We start from the raw sequence: 12,846 nt of genomic DNA, 5'->3' as shown, positions 1-12,846 counted from the left end.
TTTTTTATTTTATATCTTATTTATTTATTAATTTTTTTCCATTTAGTGTCTCTTAATAACTCTTGCTGACATTGTCTTAAGTCATAACCTGTACATTTTAGTTGACCTCTTTTTTACCCAATATTTTTCGCGCTTTTTAACGTCATCTTGTCTGGATCATTTTGACATTTGCTTTTCTATTTTATATTTAATTCTGTCACGATTTAATCTTTTTTTCTCCTCTTCTGCGCTGATTTTTCTTAATTACACTTTGTCTCGGCAGCCGTGTTAAACGTATATCTAATTTTTCTTTTATTAATATTATTGGAATTTTCCCCCCTTTTCCTTGTACATATTTGTGAATTATTCCACAGATTATTTTGGACAATCTTCCAATTACGTGATTATTTTAGACAATTTTGTGGATCAGGCGCGAATGCAGACTCCACAACTTTAATGAACCATCATTCTGCGAGATCAAACATACCTATTCCTGTGTCTCGATACATATTCTATCATTATATGTAATCAGTTTGTTAAAATAGTCAACCATATAGGAGCCTATTTGTGACCAGACACACACACACACACACACACACACACACACACCCACACAGACATTCAGCTTTATATTATGTATATATATGTATATATATATATATATATATATATATATATATATATATATATATATATACAGGGTGGGCCAAAATAAGGGTCCTATCTTTAAATTTGAATAACTTCCACAAAATAAAAGTTAAACTCACCAAACTTTATGTGTGCGTAGACTGACCCTTCCGAGATTTTTTTGAAATAAACAAAACAAATTTTGGCCGAAAAACACTTCTTAAAACTTACATGAATTTATGAATTTTTAAAAATAGGACCCTTATTTTGGCCCACCCTATATATATATATATATATATATATATATATATATATATATATAGTTTGTTTATTATATAAACATTATTGGCTACATATGTGCATACGTTTCAGTGGAATCCCAATTCAAGGATAACACTTCATCAGACCAAAGAATCGAGATTGGGTTTCCACTGAAACATGTATGCACATATGTAACCAATAATGTTTGTTTAATAAACAATCTATTTACCAGCTCTCTTTCCTGCATTGAGCACTCTTTAATAATCATGCGGGTTTCATTAGATTTACATCTAAGAAACCAATCGATATAAGCATTATATATTAAGTAAATAGAACTATTATATATATATATATATATATATATATATATATATATATATATATATATATATATATATGTTTTATTTTTTTTATTTTTTTATTACCGTTTTTATCTGTTTGGTTACACATGTTTCAGTTGCCGGATCGTGTTGTCCATCCAATAACCTCGTCAGAGTTTACAGAAAATAAACGCATATTTACTCTACAATTACCATTTTTGCTTTATATATATATATATATATATATATATATATATATATATATATATATATATATATATATATATATATATAGAGAGAGAGAGAGAGAGAGAGAGAGAGATGTCAGACAAAATTTTTCATTTTTGAAGTTTTGCTTGTTTTTTTGTTTTTTTTTGTAATTTTCTTATTTAGATTGGCACTGATGGCGGCGATTAAAAGTAAAGAAAATTCAGAAAAGTCTGTTTAATGTACGTAACAGTCACGGAACGAAAATGACATATTCCAAAAATTGCGTAACTTGATCTAGTAGTTTTATTTAAAATTAGGAAAATCAAAATTTACGATTTTTAGCAATTATTCTACTAAACCATATTGAATATAAGGCTGATTTTTCACCTATCAACTTCGATTTAAGTTGTCTCGTCTCTTTCATTTCATCGGATTTAATCATGGCGGACGAAAACACTACGACTCGCTTAGTCGTAAAATAAGCACCATTTTCCGAATAGATTTAGTATTTTTGGTCAAATTGTTGTGTATAAGTTTCGTAAATTTCAATGTCCCATTTTTTTTTTTTTTGTGAGTACTTTCGTTTTCATTCATAGTCAAGATTGTCTCCTCGTTTTGATTTCCGGTTTTTGTTGTCCATTTGGCTGGATAATTAGTCATGGTCAAGTGGACAGGAAAGCTATTCTTAACATGGGGTGGACGGAGCTAAGGAGCTTTCATATCCGAGAAGAACATAATCCTTAATCAGAATGGATCATATCTTACTTGTCACCGTCATCCCGTACGCAGAGCAGAAACGCGAAATAAAAAAATAAATAAATAAAAACATAAATAAAAAAGAAAGAAAAGAAAAAGACAAAAGAGCACATAAGCTTGACTAGAATAAATTAATCAACTTTTCTTGGTCTTTTGGCCAAGATCAAAGTGTAGTATCTGTTATTCAGATGCGGCACTTCCATTTCTCGTTCTCTGTCATTGGAGGAGAAATCCTTCACGACTGAGACAATTTTTATTTTTGTACCTTTTCTCCACGTTAAAAAAAAAAACGACCCTGGTGTCTAACTCTGTCCCGTGGGGAGGCATTGTAAAGGTACAATAAATTGATGAACGTTTCGGCCTATGTAACCTCCGACCTTCTTCGCGTGTATCTTGTCGAACTTGGGAATCTTTTTTTGTCGAAGTAATTTTTAAAACTGCAAATCGAATAAACGTGAAGCAAAGCATAACATCTTTTGAAAAAGAGACTTTTAGACATTGTGAAAAAGTATACTGGCCTGTTATATAAACTTTAACCGTTAAACTTATAAGCGAATTTATGTTATATAAAAAAAAATAAAATCTCAAATATCGAAATATAATGTTTGGAAAATGATTTTGAACTTAAATATTTTCTTCTCTTTGTTTTGATAAAAGTAAATATTTAAAAATTTTGACATTCATATCAGAAAAAAAAAACATTTTCAAAAAAAAATAAAACATTGTTGACCAAGTTGATCTAAGTTCAAAATTTAAACTAATTAACAAAAAAAAAAATACTGTTTGAAAACAAATAATTCAAAGTGTAGTACCTGTTCTGATACTATACTTAATCTTTTTTCTGTTCTCATATATTGAAGGAGAAATCCTTCTAAACTGAAATAATTTTTATCGTTCCTATTTACTTGCCTGCCCACGAGGGCAGAGTTAGACACAAGGTCGGTTTTTAATGTGGGGTAAATCCAGCTCCCCACAAAATTCTGGATAGGGACAAAAATTAAAATTGTCTCAGTCATGAAAGATTTCTCTTCCGCTGATCGAGGACAGAAAAGGTGAAATGTAGCACCAGAACTTATACTACACTATGATCTTGGCCCGAAGGTAATTTTTATTGTTCTCCCAATCCTATTGGGGGAGCTGGAATGTCCCCCACATTAAAACCTAAGTTTGTGCCTAACTCTGCCCTCGTGGAGAGGCAAGTGTTTATTTATTTATTTTAATAAAAATAATATTAAATAATTCGGTACTTACGCACTTTTGTTACCGTGCTGAAATAACAACGTTATTTTGAAAGCCATTCTTAACATGGGGAGGGGAAGATGCTTTGTAACTATTCTGTGCTTCCACCTAACAATTTAATAATAAAAAAATATATAATGAAACTTGAATAAACTTGAAAAACTATTTAAAAATAGCGCGGTAACAAAAGTGCATAAGCCATAATAATTCTAGTATTTATATATATAAAAAAATAAAAAAAAAGAAATACAAGAAAGATTTTTGGAAGCTAAAATTGTTTATTATCTCCCTTTGTTGTTGAACTCTTCTGTCGACAGCGGCAAGTATAAACATGAAACCGTATTTCTTTTACTCGGCACAAACAAACACAATTTTTTATATTTACTTGGAGAAAAATGAAATTTTAACCACAAGGAAAATAAATTAGAAACATGGTTTAAAGAATTTACAACTGGATTATTTTATTTTTATTTATTTATTATTAAAAAAAAAAAAAAATCAACATGGCGCGGTGGCCACCGAAAGAATTGTCGTTAATCGGCCAAGGTTTGTCTGAATTCGTAGTAAATTATTCTGATCTTAAATCGATTGAAATGATTAACGCGCATGGGAATCTTCTTCCAGCCATTCCTGATTTTAAAAACTTGCATAACCTCCGCGAAATCGACCTGTCCTCAAATAGAATTGGCATCATACGCGGTCTGGACGGTCTTTCTTCACTTCAGGTTCTCAACCTCTCTTGTAATTTTATCAAACAGGTGGAAGGCTTGTCTTGTTTGAAGTCTCTTTTAAAGATCAACCTGAGTCACAATCAAATCGAAGACTTGTCCGGTTTTATGGCGATGGAAGGGCAGTCTTATGCCCTGACGATCGTCAACCTGTGTGACAACAGAATTAACCGTTTCTCACATCTTGTCGCTTGTTTCCGAAACTGCACGAACCTGCGAGATTTGTCTCTCTCCTGTCGAGATGGCTTGACGAACCCGGTTTGTGAGATGGATGACTACAGGGCACGGTTGCTCTCACGCTTGAACCAGTTATTTGTCTTGGATGGTATTTCGAGAGACGGACAAAATGTCGACGCCGTTAACAACGGATTTCAGAGATGGGATGTCATGAATTGCCCAAAGCACTTTCTGGAGGATTTAATGATTCAGAATGATCACGATTCTGATAATGATGACGTCATCGTTCACAACGAGCAACAAACTTATAAGAATAAAGTTACTATGAACGAGCCGGTAATTAGTAGTATACAAACTACTAATACCAAAAGTCAAGGGTCAGTACAAGAAATCAATACTCCGCGGATTGACAATATCATTAAGAAATACAGTGACCAAAATCGATCGGATAATTCTTCCATTACAAAATCTGATAAGAACATTGTGTTTGGAGTTGGAGTATCTTCGGATTTTGAAAAAAACACTTGTGAAAATCAGTCGGAAATGTTTGGTGTCAGTTTAGACTCGGCTTCTTCGATGAGTCCTTCAAAAAGTAGTGCCAGCAGTATACAGAAAACCAACTCGGAGAAAGGAGAAATTTCAACACAGCCCAGACATTCAAAGACACACAATTCTTCAAGTTCAGCAAATAAAAAGAATGTTGCGGCGAAAGGGAAGACTACAAGTTGTACAAAAACCCCAACAAATTTGGTTGGACTGCATTCTTCACAAATGAATGGCGGCCACAAGAATACAGAACGGTCGAAGGTTAAAACGAAAAGCAAAAAGCAAAATATTCTAATCAATCAAACGGACCAAGAATATCGTAATGTTATCGAAACTACTTACAACGATCTGATTGAAGAATTGAACACGGAAAGATCCGAACGTCTGAAAGCCGAACTAGCCTTAAAAGAATTAACTACTTTTGTAAATGAAATCCAGGAGCAATCTCGCAAAACCGATCGGCAGTACGAAACTGCATTCCAGGAAAATACATTTCTGAAAGAGACGCTCACAAACGAGAAAGAAACGGTGAAAAAACTTGAAGGCGACCTACTTCTTGTGACGCAGGATAATGCCGATATCAGCAGTCAGTTAAAAGTGTCGGGAAAAAGTTTGCAAAATCAGAAGATTCTTTGTGAAAATCTGCAGAAACTGGCTGACGAAAGCGAAAAGGCTCATCTTGAAGAATTAGCAGAGGAACGCAAGAAAACAAAAAAGTACCAGTCATTGGCGACGGCTGTGGCGAAAGAGGTTCAAGAATCGAAATCGATGGTGTCGCTTCTTCAAAAACGGGTGAAAGAATTAGAACAGTTGCTGACAACACGAGAACTGGCGCACAAGGAAGAGATGACGGATCGATACAAATTGGGAAGCGAAGAATTAAGACTCGTGATTGATGATAAAATCAAAGATGTCCGAATTCAGCAGGGAGAACGGATGAAGCTGCAGAGCCAACGTGAAGAAATGATGCAAAAACACTATGAAGAGGTAACGTCAGAATTAAACTACGCTTTACGGTTAGAGTCTGGCCAGGTGACCAAACTAGAAACGGCTTATGAGTCGATTTCTAAAGAGAATGAACTCAACAAACAGGCACTAATGGCCATCAAGATGAAAGAGAAGAAAGCCGTAGAAACTGTTTCGCAGCTGGCAAATGTTGTGAAAAAGCAGAAGGAGCAAATCTCCGATCTTTTGAAATCAAAGCAAAACCTGGAGGACACGTACAAAGAGGAAGTTACGAAAATGGAGAGTCAATTGAATGAGGCGAAAAAGAATTTGAATAACCTACGCAAAATCAAGCAGGATCGGTTGAAACTGGAGGCGCAAGTTGAAGCCCAAGAGTCGTTGATTGTTGGCCTACGGGCTGAACGGAAAATGTGGGAAAATGAACTTGCCCAACAGGGCACCTCGTTAGCTCAGGACAGAGGGCGGCTTGAAGTAAAAATTGAAACTTTTTCAACAGAGATTGAATATTTAAAGAAGCAACTCAAAAGCGAGGTTGACACCGTAAAGATAAAATCCAAAGTAATTGACGACCAAATGGATTCGATAAAAATGCTGAAGGCGGAGCTGAGCCAAAAAGAGAAACTGATCCAAGAAATTCACAAAGACACCGCTATATCGAGGAAGAAAATCGAAGATGAACTCGCGTTAGAACAAGACGCATTACAGGAAAGTCAATTAACGATTCAAAGACTCCAAGAAAGAAAGTCGGAACTTAAAGACGAAATCAGTCGTCTGGAAATGGAACTGGCAGAGTCAAAGAATGCCCATAACATTTTGAAAGAACACTGGAAGCAAAAGAGCGATGTGATTAGCGCTTTGGAGGTTCAAGTGAAACAGGCGAAAAGCGTTTGGGAGAAGCGAGAGAAAGATTTAAAAGCCGAGTGTGAGAAAGCCCGACAGGAAGCGAAAGAAAGCGGAGAAAAATTGCAGAAAGCGGATAATGCCTTTCGGAGGCAAATCGCAGAGAAGGAGAAAGGTCAGCGGATGGTCATTTCCCAGTTGCAAAAGGACCATCAGTCGGAGATGGACCTTGCAAATCGGAGGATGCTGGAGCTCGAAGAAGAGATGAGGGAGATCCTGAAAGACAGCAGCCACATGCAAGAAAAAATGGCGAAACTGGCGGAATTCTTTGGCAATATTGCGACCGTAAGTTCTCAATAATTACGAGTCACCAAGGGAAAACGGCGTTCATTGCCCTAGTCAGGAAACAAGGTCGACCACTGGATGATTTTTGTCGAGCACCTCTACGACGGACTAATAGACAAAGAAAGAGTATCAAAGCTGGGCGATAGACAGAGCCTATCTCCTTCTTAAGCAGTTTAGGCTTGCCAACCGGTCATTTGTTTGAGTCACCAGCTCTAGGAAGGTTGTTGTCCAGGACTGAAGAGGCCTTCCTCTGTTAGGTTTAGCTTCAGAGTTTTCCTTCTCCTAGACCGATGACCAGGGAAGATCTACAGGTCCATGAGCACCGAGAGGGTTCGCCCCGTGCCTGGGTTCTAAACCAGGTATTTCTGCGACCTTGCATGGGTAGTTAATGTTAATCGGTTATTTAGTAGGTTATATATCTACTGGAAAGTTACACTCCTCGAAGCTACCAATGTTTCATTATTCCTGAAATTGTTTGCAGACTTTTTTATTGACGTCTTTGTTTACATGGGTTTTGAACTTTCGTCATCTTGCATCTGCTGATGAAGTACTGATTTGACAGTTTTAAGAAGTGGAGAGTCACATCTGTTATCATTTCTCCCCCCCAAAAAATAACACGCTGACCCAAATAATCCTGACCTTCCAGATCTTTCATTATTTACCAAAATTTTTCACGGACTATTTTATTGATGTTTTTGTTTTTTTTGTTTTTTATTTTAAAGTCACGTTCACCCCTAACAAAGCATATCACCACTTGGGGCTTCTGTTTGAGACCATGCCTAGGAAAGATTAACAAGATGTTGGTTTACATTACATTTAAACTTCTGCATATCAGTACAGTCAGGGAAGCAGGTAGGAGGAAAGGAATTCCAAAGTTCAACTGTCCGAGGAAAGAAACTATTAGAGTAGAAAGCTTTCTGGCGTTTAGGGACCTCAACAGTGAAGGGGTGTGATTTTGTTGCTAAATCGAAATCGGTGAAATCGCCCATTTTTCAATCAAATTGGGGTTTGTATTACTGTACACATAGATTCGAAAAAGTGGTCAAAAAACAAATATATAACAAATAAATGTTATCAAAGGCAAGATAAGTTACTTTTCTACCAAACTGGATATATTTTTAGTGTTTTTATTCAATGTAACATGTTTATTCAGCTCGAAAAACATGCAGTGTTTACCGATGTATTGGAAAATTCAAAATGGCGCCCGAGTCTCTCTTTAACACGATAAGTTAAGGAAAAGATGTTATAAATAATAAATGAGACAAAATACTGTTAGAAATTCGCTCAATATATATTACCGTGACATAGGTTGACATATATTCGGTGTTTTTTAAATAGTATTTTGTCTTGTTTATTATTTATAACACCTTTTCCCAAACTTACCATGTTAAAGAGAGTGTCGGGTGCCATTTTGAGTTTTTCGAGCTGAATAAACATGTTACATTGAATAAAAACACAAAAAATGTATCCAGTTTGGTAGAAAAGTAACTTATCTTGCCTTTGATAACATTTATTTGTTCTATATTTGTTTTTTGACCACTTTTTCGAATCTATGTGTACAGTAATACAAACCCTCAAATTGATTAATTGCCTGCTCTAGTTAGGGACCCATTGCAGTGCACCTGGAGGAAGCTTCACGTCTTCTCACAGTGACTTAGTTCACAGTACATTGTTGTCTATATTGCACTGTAGAGAACCTACTGCGGATTTTTAAAACTTATTTATCATGGCTTGAATAAAAGTTTAAAATGAAAATGTTATGTATTATGGTTCAATTGTGCTCTAAACAGAAACATTCATTTTGAACATAAGCCAACATTATTATAATGATGGCAGAAACACTAGAGGATGACCTCCAATCTGTAGTGGAATGGGGACAAAAATGGATGGTCACATTCAATGCTGCCAATACTAAACTTGTTTCCTTCACTCACTACAAGAAACCTTCTCTTCCACCAATAGCAATGGCCAAAGACTCTTTATCTGAAAGTACATCTTATAAACTCCTCGGCCTAACGTTCACAGGAAACATGAGTTGGAAAAATTACATTGAGAGCATTGCCAGGACTGCTGCGAAAAAGGTAGGTTCTCTCTACCGTGCAAGAAAGCTACTAACGCCCGAAAGTATCCTGTATCTCTATAAGGCCACCATTCACCCATGTATGGATTATTGTTGTCATATTTGGGCTGGTACATCTGCTACTAGTCTCTCACTTCCACACTAACGTAATGTACTTGCAATAACCCTTATCCCTGAGTGGCTTCCGAGCCTTGATAAGTGGTGATCACTGTGTAAAAAAAAAACAACTCCTAGACAAGGTTCAAAAGAGAGTCGCCAATCTGATAGGCCCTGAACTGTCATCTAAGCTTCAGCCTCTGTCCCATCGACGAAATGTAGCATCCCTCTTGTCTGTTCTACAAGTACTTTAATGGTGAATGCTCCGACGAAATGCAAGCACTTGTACCCCCTCGATTTAAATACTCCCGACAAACCCGACAAGCAGCAAAATCCCACCCCTTCACAGTTGAGATCCTTAGATGTAAAAGAGCGTTCTACTCTAGTAGTTTCTTCCCCAGAACTACTAGACTTTGGAATCCCCTTCCGGGTTCCTGCTTCCCCAACTGTACTGACATGCAGAAGTTCAAGTGTAACGTGAACCACCGACATCTTGCTGCCCAACTCCCCGCATAGTACCCCTGTAACTTATGTCCCTGATAGTAGCCCCCTACATTGTTTGGGGTGAAAATGTAATTAAAAAAAAGCCCCAACAAAACAAAAAACATTAATCTTTCCTAGGCATGGTCCCAAATAGTACGTCCTTTCGTCCAAGTGGTGATATGTTTTCTTAGGGGTGAACGTGAGTATATATATAAGAAAAAAACATCCGCACACAATATGGTGCTATGGAACCAACGTTGCCCGGGATTGAATGATGATCAACGAATATTTCACACTCCCATATTTTTATTGTCATTGAAATTGCTGAAATCGACATTTTTCAATCAAATCGATTCTAGTTAGGGACCCATCGCAGTGCACCTGGAGGAAGCTTCGCATGCCTTTTCACAGTGACTTAGTCTACAATACATTGTTGTCTATATCGCACTGTAGAGAACCTACTGTGGATTTATAAAAATTTTTTTATATATAATGACTTGAATAAAAGTTTAAAAATACAAAAGTCAAGTATCATGGTTGAATTGTGCTCTAAACAGAAACATTAATTTTGAACATAAGCCAACATTAATCTTTCCTAGGCATGGTCCCAAATAATACGTCCTTTCGTCCAAGTGGTGATATGCCTTGATAGGGGTGAATGTGAGTATATATATATATATATAAAAAAAACATCTGCACAGAATATGGTGCTATGGAACCAACCAGATTCAAACTTGGCACTCAAGGTCATTAGGCTGTGTCGGTATCCGCTTTTCTATGACCACCTTTCAATATTTTGTTGAAAAAACAACAAAGATAGAGATACTAGTCGGAAATAGACAGACAACAAATTTGAAACGTAGGTAATGAAAGTGATGTATATATCAATATATTTCTTTTGTTTTAACTGTGTAAAAATGATTTAAAATATTTATATAATTTTCAAGTATAATTAAAAAAAAAAAAAAAACATTTTTAATCAAGAAATAAAATTTGTTGGGTTTGTTATTTTATTTTTATTGTTTAAACTATTTATAAAAAAATAAAATATCTTGCATAACATATTCGACTACACTTTTTTTTTTTTCAACTAAAAAAATAATTTAAAATCCAAAAAAGAAAAAAATCCAGGTATGTGGGAAAGTAATTTTTCTTTCCTTTGGTAACATTTATTTGTTGTATATTAGTTTCTTATTTATTTATTTTTTTCTGTTAACTATGATATACTATTGCGAATTTCCAATTATAAAAACCAGTTTGATTTTTGTTTATGTGTTAATAATTGAAAAATATATTGAAAATATTTTTCTTTATAATAGATAATGAAAAAATACATTTATCTCTATATAAATAAAATGAACTCATTTTTTCCGTCTGATTTTGACATTAATAGGATTAAAAATCAAGATATTTCATGCAAATATAATATGCACAAACGGCAGAACAATATCTGAGGTGTGTTATAGGCTTATTATTTCTCAAATTCCTCGATAATCTTAGATTTCTATACTTTTTCTGCTGAGAAGTCACGGCCAAAATCGGTTAAGATCAATGGAAGTGGTAAAATATTTTCTCTCTAATAAATTCCTCCTCCCCCTGCCACTACTTAACACCGTTTGGGGATCGTTCACAAGGAACAGTTGAGAAGAGAACACCGGTTTGGCTTCGTAGTTCTTTCATGTGAAGTTATTTAAAATCACTAAACTAAGCTGCAGTGCTCTGTGGCGTAGTGGTTAGCGTGCGGGACAATTCACATTATATTTTCACGTTCGCGCCGACCTACCGTAGTCGTTTTTTTTGTTTTTTTTTTTTCCTAAACAACTGGAATGGACTTTTCTTGGTGGCCGAACTGTTAACGTTGCAGATGTTTTTTTGTTTTTTTTTTCACACTTTATTTTCCTACTTTTACTCATGACTCCGGGTTTGATCCTTCCTACTTACCTACCATAACATTTTTTAAAACTCCCCCCCCCCGTCCCGGAAACAAACACTCGGGCAACGCCGGGTACTCCCGCTAGTCTATAATATAAATCTCACTTGTCTCTTTAAATGTATGTTTGTATGTGAAATGTATGTATGTTTGTATGTGAAATGTATGTATGTTTGTATGTGAAATGTATGTATGTTTGTATGTGAAATGTATGTATGTTTGATGTCTCGCAAAAACTTTCGACAGAGGCAACAGATCTTGACAAGATCGGTATCATTTTGATAATCAACATCTCGGATGATAAATATGGAAAAATTGGCCCAAAACATTAATTCTTTCACCCTAAACTTGGCCGTTTTGTACAAGGAGGGGTCGATTTTTTTTCACCGACATTTTAGCAAGTCATCGTCACCATTGGATTGACTGCGTTTTATTTCAACGCTTTTGATTTCCGGTCGCGTTATGGAGACATCGGCTAAGACGTCAGATTTTATTTCACTTTCTTTTCCATCTTCGCGGCACAAATTCGAGCCTGCCTGCCTGCCTGTTACAACCTTTTTTTTTCTTGTTCAACACACACCTCCAAACACCCGGGCAACGCCAGGCACCCAGGCTAGTAACAAATAAATGTTACCAAAGGCAAGAAAAGTTACTCTTCTACCTACCTGGATGAATATTTTTGTGTTTTAACTTAATGTTTCTTTTACTTACAAACAAAAAAAGTGTAATATTTGCCAAATTACAACCAGTTTGGAGTCTCAATAATCGCTCAAGAATCAAAAATTAAACAATACTGGTAAAAACATATCCAATAATTATCACCAACTGTGCAAAAATAATGTTCTATTTGTATTGTGTTTAATTTTCGACTTTTGAGCAATTATTGAGGCCCCAAACTGTTGCAATGAGACCGCAGGCATGTCATTTTTTTTTTTTCTTTAGTTCTAACTCAACAGATTTTTCTTCGTAAGTAAGAATAAATAAACACTTTAAAATAAGTTTAGACACAAAAATAAACTTATCTAGGTAGGTAGAATAGCAACTTACAAGATACTTTCAATAAGTTTCCAGACTTTTTTCGCATGAGCACTTTTATTGCTAGAAAACCCATGAAACTTAGTCCTCTTCGAAGTAATCTCCTCCAGCTGCAATGCACTTGTTGTACCGTTCCAACAACTTCTGGAATATCCCATGGAAATCCTCTTGTGTGAGCGTGTCAATGACCCTCGTCACAGCCTCTTTTATCTGCTCAATTGTTTCATA

At 35.5% G+C, this 12,846-nt stretch overlaps 1 protein-coding gene across 1 annotated transcript; it reads left to right on the top strand.

Annotated features, from left to right (window-relative positions):
• The first annotated feature begins 3,447 nt into the window (after window positions 1-3,447).
• Window positions 3,448-10,328, top strand: LOC145260679 (leucine-rich repeat and coiled-coil domain-containing protein 1-like). Its single transcript, XM_080119058.1, has one exon. The coding sequence runs from the start codon at window positions 3,896-3,898 to the stop codon at window positions 7,007-7,009; it is 3,114 nt and encodes a 1,037-aa protein (XP_079975184.1). The 5' UTR covers window positions 3,448-3,895; the 3' UTR covers window positions 7,010-10,328.
• Window positions 10,329-12,846: the final 2,518 nt, after the last annotated feature.

The sequence above is a fragment of the Euprymna scolopes genome, chromosome 36 (assembly GCF_053919585.1).
Source record: "Euprymna scolopes isolate OS-2025 chromosome 36, ASM5391958v1, whole genome shotgun sequence".
Taxonomy (NCBI): domain Eukaryota; kingdom Metazoa; phylum Mollusca; class Cephalopoda; order Sepiida; family Sepiolidae; genus Euprymna; species Euprymna scolopes.
Note: the sequence above shows the minus strand (reverse complement) of the source record. Positions and strands in the feature narration are given on the sequence as shown.